This window comes from Camelina sativa, chromosome 19 (assembly GCF_000633955.1).
Source record: "Camelina sativa cultivar DH55 chromosome 19, Cs, whole genome shotgun sequence".
Classification (NCBI taxonomy): domain Eukaryota; kingdom Viridiplantae; phylum Streptophyta; class Magnoliopsida; order Brassicales; family Brassicaceae; genus Camelina; species Camelina sativa.
The window spans coordinates 17,078,018-17,086,849 of NC_025703.1; the positions used below are offsets into that span (position 1 = coordinate 17,078,018).

Genomic DNA, 8,832 nt, shown 5'->3' on the forward strand with positions numbered 1-8,832 from the left:
AGTTATAAATAAGAATTTCAATTACGGGTTTGTTTCCTTTTAATTAATTTCTTAAATAAATCAATTCGAGCCAAATTTTTAGACATGGATTTGTTTAAACCGGTTCGTTTCACGCCCTAAATGACTAAAAAAATTATACAGTATTTCCAGAGAAAACGACGTCGATTAGTGTGCTTCACGCCGGCTTGGTATACTGTAGGCACCTGATTCTCACTTACGCCACTATTGTATTCCTTTTTGTTCTGTCTTTCTCTAAACCAATCTGTGAACGAACTGCAAAAAGGAGTCTCCACAGTTCCATCCATGTCTGGTGAAGGAGACACGACCCTCAAAGCTATCTGCTACAAGCCTGGCTCTCTCCAGTTGCTTGACCAGGTTCTCTATACCCCTTTCACTTACTATAAAGTTTTCGAATTTTCTACTTTTTCCCAATCTGTTTGTTGAAAACGTATTTCAATTTCGTCTAAATTGATAACAGAGGAAGCTTCCTTTGGAGACAACTTACTTAGAGATCCGTGATGCTTCAGATGGATGGTTAAAGTCTTTACCTTTTTGATTTAGATTCTCTGAGAGAATTCTGCAGAAAAAAGTTAGTAAATTTGATGGTTTTTAACAGGAGTGCTATACAGGAAATGGTTGTACGTGGTGCTCCCGCTATAGCCATTGCTGCAGCACTTGCTTTGGCTGTGGAAGTCTTTAACTTTAATGGTTTTGATGGATCATCTGCAGATGCTGTTGCGTTTCTTGAGAAGAAGTTGGATTATTTAGTTTCAAGGTACTGAATTTGGAATGGATCATTAGACCAATTTTTTAGTATCTTGGTGCTTGTTTGTTTGATTGCTAAATTATTTGCTCTCTGTATGCTTCTTTAGCCGGCCAACAGCAGTTAATCTTGCAGATGCTGCATTGAAACTTAAAAAAGTTATAGCAAATGCTTTGGCTATTTCGACTGAAACCAACTCTATTTTCAAGGTAACAGTCCGTAACACCAAGTTTTTATACACAAAGAGTGAGCCTTTTTTTTGCTTTTGTAAGTTTAGTTCATTCGATGTGCTTGTTGTTCTTCAGGCATATATTAAAGCTGCTGAGGATATGCTTGAAGATGATGTCGCTTCGAACAAAGCAATAGGAACCTTTGGTGCAAGCTTGTTGAGGCAACAAGCCAAGAATCCTGACAAGCTTTCTATTCTGACCCATTGCAACACTGGCAGGTACGGATTTAGATAGATTCTGAATTGCATAGATACACAGACATGTATATCTATGTTTTGAAAAACTAACTCAAGTTGAGTAATAGCATGTTACTTACTACATATAAGCCTGCAGTTTCAACCAAATCGATTTGTGTCAGTCAGATAGTAACTAAGAATTTCCTTTTCTATGTAGCCTTGCTACTGCTGGATATGGAACTGCGCTCGGGGTCATTCGCGCACTCCACACTCAAGGAATCTTAGAAAGGGGATACTGCACAGAAACTCGTCCATTTAATCAAGTAAAACTCATTAGCTGATGCTCTTTCTTTTTGAATACTAATGGTCATCGAAAGAGCCTTTTAAGAATAAGAATCCGTAGAAATCTAGAATATCATAAGTTGTTTGGGAAGATAAGTACCTGTAGTTTGACATTTGTATCATGTACTTTAATACCTTAATCTATAGTAGATACTCCCCTGGATCCATTGCTTTATATGGTTTTTCATATCTCTGTTGAACTGTTGTTGGAAAGTCTTTTGAATTACTAAAAATGACAATTGACAGGGATCGAGGCTTACAGCGTTTGAGTTGGTGCATGAGAAAATCCCTGCAACTCTCATTGCAGACTCAGCTGCAGCTGCACTGATGAAAGATGGTCGTGTGGATGGTGTCATCGTTGGAGCAGATCGCGTGGCTTCAAATGGTACACTCGAACACCTTAGATAATCCATTTTGCTCTACCGAGTCTGATTCCTTTTGTATGAATCACTTCACTTTTAAACCAATTCAATTCATATATTTCAGGTGATACTGCTAACAAGATTGGGACTTACAGTCTTGCCCTGTGCGCAAAACATCACGGGATCCCATTTTACGTCGCTGCACCTCTTACCTCAGTTGATCTCTCACTTTCGTCTGGAAAAGAAATCGTGATAGAAGAAAGATCTCCGAAGGAGTTGCTGCACACACATGGAGGACTTGGTGAACGCATTGCAGCACCAGGGATCTCGGTTTGGAACCCAGCTTTTGATGTGACTCCAGCAGAGCTGATTGCGGGAATCATAACCGAGAAGGTTCGTTTTCCAAAGCTTACTTGTTCTAAGTTTATTCTGAGGTTTGAACAAAACCGGAAGATTTTTATACTCATCTCAATCCTCAACGTGTCCTGTCTGCAGGGGGTCATAACTAAGAATAGCAATAATGCATTTGACATAAGCAGCTTTGCGCAGAAGATGACAGGAAACTCATCTGGTTGAAGTAAAGAGTCGGCATTGCGATTTGTGGATGTTCCCCTCTCTGTACACTTGCATTAAAGCAAATTACTTTGTAATGTTTGAACTACTGAAGTACCACTGGTAAAAATTGTCTGAAAATAAGAAATAATCAACAAGGGAAACGTCATCTGCAGTCACTTGGTCCTATGACAAACGCCATATGAAATAAGGTCTGTTAGCGCTGAACACAAAACTAGTCATCATCGAAATCTAATTATCTTAATATGTTCTCGTAAACAATGAAGGATGCAATCGTGATATTGCTTTGAGAAATTAACGTATGCAAATAACATATGAGATTTTACAAAAATATGTAACTTGGATTAGTGAATAGATATTCATTATGGGGTTTAAACGTTTCATCATTTAAGCATTCTTGACTCAGTCGGAAATTCTATTATGGCAGATGATGCATTTGGACAACATCATTGTAGCGACATCCCACTAAAACTGTTCATAAAACTTTGTATATTCGGATTTAATGTAGGATATCGATATGTTTAAATGTTCTCTATAATTAGCTCAACGATCGACATTGACGTTAGAACTTTTAAAATTATGAATATTGAATGAACTCTTTTAAAGATAAAAGATCAGAATATTGTCGACAATACTATTGCAACACTAGACAATATATGTTATATATCCCCTATATATTAAAAGAGAAATATTTTGGAGAAAAAACTGACGTGTCGTCGCCAGAGAGCTTCATATCCAATTTATCGTTCACCCTTAGTATTCCATAAAATTACATAAAACTGTCACTGCTACATATATTTCTTTTGTCAACTGCCACTGATATTCAATTTATTTATATACACAATATTTTGCTCCTATAAATTGGTAAATATTATTCAAAAATTGATAAATATCATCTCCTACATATTTTCAAAATTAAATGAATTTTATTATGTATTGTAATATAATAATATAACTATATTATGAGATGTAAAAAAAAATATTTAAAATCATATCTTCAAAAATATAAATAATGTTACCTTTCTAATAATTTTATAAAGCTCTAATGGTGAAATAATCGAAGATCATTAAATCTATAGGGGATTTACATTAAATTGTCATTAGTATAACTAATAAATATTTCATTCAATAATTGAAGGAAATCTATACTATTAACTGGGGAATACACTTAAGAGTTTTAAAAAAATCATATCAAATATCCATGTTGCCAAAATGACCCAATTTACATATTAAGAAGAAGATTAAACAACAGATTTATTATATTTTAGGAAATTGTTCAAATTAGTTTAATAATAATCATGTTATGAGAATTTTGTGTGGGTATATTCATGTATGGCAAAATACAAGACGAGAATTTGGGAACAAGAATTCAAGCAGAACATATGCGGACTATTTACTCATGTGAATTACGAGGAATGAGTTTTTTCTGGTCAAAAAGAAAATTTAAACGTTGCAATCAGACATATTAGATGGGTTTGATCGCTTGATAATTATATTTAGGTCATCTGGAAATTCTATGATATGCAACGGAATGGGTATGGATAAGTAGGCATAAACACGGGTACGATTACGGTTTATTAACTACTGGTTATGGTTAAATTCAAAACAAGACGAGTATCTAATCTACAGAACAAGACGATTATCTCAATAGTAACAACATTTAGTGGTCCCATATATTTAACAAGACGGTTTCAGTTAAATTCAATTTCAATATATTTAGTGTAACATATACAGAACAAGATGAGTATCTCATTCTAAAATATATACATCTAGGTTAAATACGTGAAGTAAATGAAACTGAAACCGAATCCAAATTTGATTTAACATCCTTAAACAAATAGTTAGAAATATTTAGATTACATTTAGAATAATATAGACGTAATATCACGTATCTAAATTATATCTTAATTTTTTCTTATATATATCATCAGAGCCGTGCCTAGAGATATGCAGGCCGGAGGCAGTGTTGATTTTTTTCTTCTACAATGCATATAAAACAATTGTTTCTAAACTAACAATTAATTTCACACATAGATAAAGGAGGAAAATCAACAATAAGATTTTTTTTTTTGAAACATCATGTCTTATCCCTTCTTTGGTATAAAAAGTGGCAACATTACTATTAATCTAAGAATGTGAATATATTAGGGATAACAATATGTAATTTCAATGTTTGATTTTTGGTTTGATCAGTTTTTAATTTAAAAGACTTCATTAAGTATTATGTTATCCAAAATTAAAAATACCATGTTGTTTCAATATAAAAGGTGAGATTGTAGCTAAGTTAATTACAATGATTAGAAGTATATTATCATCTATAATTTTGCCAAAAATTTTGGCCGTAGGCGAGAGTTTCTTTTTGCATCACGTAGGCACAGCTCTGTATATCATTTATGCAGGTCGAGTAGAGTAGAAGTTTACATGAAAATATTAAAAATAACCCTGCACGTACGTGAAGTTTCAAACCTAGTATATTATATAAGAAAATTATTAATAGTAAATGACTAAATGCCGAGTGAATTATTTAGAATTGTTTTTTTAAAAATCTAGTATCTTATTTTCATTATTATGTAAAGATAATTAAAACCAAAGGTTTTATTCTATATTTTAAATTTAGTAGTTCTGATAAACAAAAAGAAATAAATTAAAAATGTAGTTATCAAACATAAACCAGTGGGTCCGAACACGAGAATTAGAGTACGAATATGAGATCAGGTATACTCACCCCATGTGCACAAGTATTACATGTTAACGAACCCCTATTACTTCGTTAAGTGTATAAGTGTATACGTACTCCTTGTCTTGTGTCTTTATCTTTAATACGTACTACTAGAATTGGACCGTACTACTAGAGTACTGGTTAACATTTATTTTATAATTTTTATTTAAAATGTTATATATATATATATTATTGTTTTATTTGTTTTAATTTTTTTTCTTAAACATTATGCCATGAAATCATATGTTGAATATAATTTATGAAAATAACATCTATTTTGTAAGATCTATTCTAGTAGATCTAGATTTTGACTCGCGGTACACGGCAGTTTAAGTTATTTGATAAAAATATTAATTTCTGTTTGTTAATTTTATTTGATTTGTTTAGTTTTTTAAAATTATATATTGTATTTTGATTATTAATTATATGACTTAACCTACACTATACCGCATATTAATTATTTTGTTACAATATTAATTAATTGATTTAATTAGATACGTCTATTAATCTAATATTCATATTGTTAACAAAATAATGAGATGATATTTTATCCATGTAGCACCGAATTAATGACATTTTAAGTTTCTATTACCATATAACCCGTCGTGTGATATTTTAATTCGTTGTACACCGCAGAAAAACTTCATAAAAATCTAAATATATTTTTAAAATTTAAAATGTTTTGATAAAGTTTATTTTTTTTTTAGAAATTGAACTACTTATAATATTTGAACTTCTTATAAAGTTTAAATATTATTAATATCATAAACAGTTATAAAAAAATTAATATTTTAATAATTGAAATATTAATAATCTTTAAAGTTTTTAAAAAGTTCACAAATTAATGAGATGATATTTTATCCGTGTAGCACTGAATTAATGACATTTTAATTTTCTATTAATATCAACTCAAACATGTCCTCCCATATAACCCGTCATATGATATTTTAATTTGTATATATTATTAAAATTGAAAATGTTTGAAGAAATTTTATTATTTTAGAAATTTAAATACTTATAATATTTGAACTTCTTATAAAGTTTAAATATTATTCATATCTTAAACATTTTTTAAAAAGATAAATGTTTAAATAATTGAAATATTAATAATCTTTAAAATTTTAAAAAATATATACATTTGAATTTTTAAAGTTATTAAAAATTGAAATTCTTTAAAATAAAGAACCATAATAAAATGCATAAATTTTTTTAATTTCAATGTCTGATAAATCAAGGTTTCTGCTCATTCGTATTCAAAATCATTTTGGTCTCTTTTTTATTAATATGACTTTGAATCTTAGCCTAATTTTCTTAGGTGATGTAGGCATTTTGTATATTTTTTTTATTCATCAGTTGAGCAATATATGTCTGTTTTAAAAATTTAAATTATATCATATGCAGAAAAAATCATAAATTTTATTAACTAAATATATTAGATAAAAAATTAAAATAATTTAAATATAAAATAAAATAAATGTGAAAGAAGAATCACATATTTTTTTTTAATTAGGTTGAGAGATTTTCTTATCTTTTAAATGTTACCTATAATTGATTTATATGTTACTATAATTAACTAAATTCATACTATCTTTACTTACCAAAAATCAGACTAACCCGTATATTATGATACACCTATATCATAAGTTTATAACCAAAAAATCATAAATATATCTATTATATAATCTAGAAAAAAATATCGTGTACTTCCGTTTTATTATATAGGGGATACACTATAGTACTATACACTAAACGGAGGACTCATATTATGCAAAAAAAAGTGTTAATATGATAAATAGCGAGTGTACTGTTATGTGAACAAGTATTACGTGCTAGGCCTAGTACTTGGAATAATTGTTGGACATCAAAAAGTACTGTGCATGCCAAAAAAAATACGAAAACAAGTCTGGAGGTACCGACACTAAAAAGAGAGTACGTATAAGAGATAGGATTTTGGTTATAGATTTACAAAATCTAACAAAATTGTTCTCATTAATTCTCAAAAAAGTTTTTAAAATTAAAATCATATTGTAATAATTTTTTTGATGACAAAATTGTAATTTAAGGGAAAAAGGAAAAAAAAAAGTAAAGATTTCTATTCTCCTAATATAAATAGTGAATGGTTCTGTGTTCGGATATCGGATCGGATTCGGTTCGGATATTTCGGATTTCAGATTTTTTGGATATTGACTCCAGCATCCATTAGGATATTTAAAAAATTCGGATCAGTTTCGGTTCAGATAATTCAAATTTCGGATCGGTTCGGATATATTGTTGATAACCAAAATTAAACCAAATTTATTGGATAAGGTTTTATTCGGATATTTTTTAATACGATTGTATCCAAAAAACTATACTAACCGAGTATGTGAAAAAATAAAAATAAAACAAATAACAAGTTTAAAGTTCAAACTAACATAAAATTATACCAATACATAAAAGTGTGACATACTAATATCCAAAGTGAGATATAAGACCGTGTTAATAATAAAAAATAAAAACCAAAGTAAACAATAACGTAGATATAGGAGTATATCTATGATTCGTGCATATTGTATATAGTTAGGTGTGTATATCTATATCTACGATTTATGTATATCGTATATAGTTATGTATACATCTATCTTTATAAAGTTGTTTCTTATATTATCGGTTATATTCGGATATCTATTGGATATCGGTTCGGATCGGATTTAATCCAATATCCAAAAATAATGAAAACAAAAACCGATCGGTTATTTCTTCAATATCGGTTCGGTTTTTATCCGATTTTTTTGGTTCAGATTCAGTTCGGATTTTCGGATTCGGATTTTATGCCCAGGCCTAGTTCTATCTTCTATACACCAAATAAAGTTTTAAAAACTGTCCAATTCTCCAATTACCCCTTGAATTTACATGTATGATAAGAAACTAGAAAATGTTCATATGGGCTTTCGCATGCATGTTTTCTCAAATAAAATAGGGGAATTTAGGTTCATCAAAATTTGACTAGATATTTTTTAAAAAATATGTGTTAAAGACTAGATTTATTAAATATTATTTTAACTTCTTACAAAAATCAAGAGGAAAAAAAATAATAAGAAATATTTTTCAAATATAGAAAATAAATTATTTTATGCTAACTTTTATTAAATCCAATGATAAACAGGTAATATAAGACTAAGCAAAATAAATTAATAATCCAATGATGGAAAATATCTTAATTAATGTTAATATTGACTATCAAAATAGAATACATTGGATATACATTTATTAAAAGATAGTGACATAAGGACTAAGATAGGAAACATATCTACAGGTTTTTAATGTTTGAAACTTGGACGGTATAGATCTTTCAAACTTGATCTAACGGCCTTTATTTTCCATCAAAAAATAGAGCCCTTGCAAAACTCTTTAAATATGAGTTCATATACTCTGTCATTTTCTTCGCACTGAAAAGAAAATAATTACATTCACTTGTTTCAAACATTTGTTTTCATATATTCTCTCATCAGCATTTCTCCCCAGCCTCTTGTTTCTTCAAAATGTGAGTGATGTATCAATATATATATATATATATATATATATATATATATATTTTCAATATTTTACTCGTGTTTATGTTTGAATACATATTTATTATGTTTGTATATGTGTGTATTTGCTTTGATTAGATCTTCACTGATTTACG

At 29.3% G+C, this 8,832-nt stretch overlaps 1 protein-coding gene across 1 annotated transcript; it reads left to right on the forward strand.

The window, feature by feature from the left end:
• On the forward strand, window positions 202-2,604 carry LOC104766565 (methylthioribose-1-phosphate isomerase-like). The gene is made up of 9 exons (XM_010490477.1): window positions 202-375; window positions 479-534; window positions 617-775; window positions 873-972; window positions 1,069-1,211; window positions 1,387-1,492; window positions 1,758-1,896; window positions 1,998-2,266; window positions 2,369-2,604. The coding sequence occupies exons 1-9, from the start codon at window positions 304-306 to the stop codon at window positions 2,447-2,449; spliced, it is 1,125 nt and encodes a 374-aa protein (XP_010488779.1). The 5' UTR covers window positions 202-303; the 3' UTR covers window positions 2,450-2,604.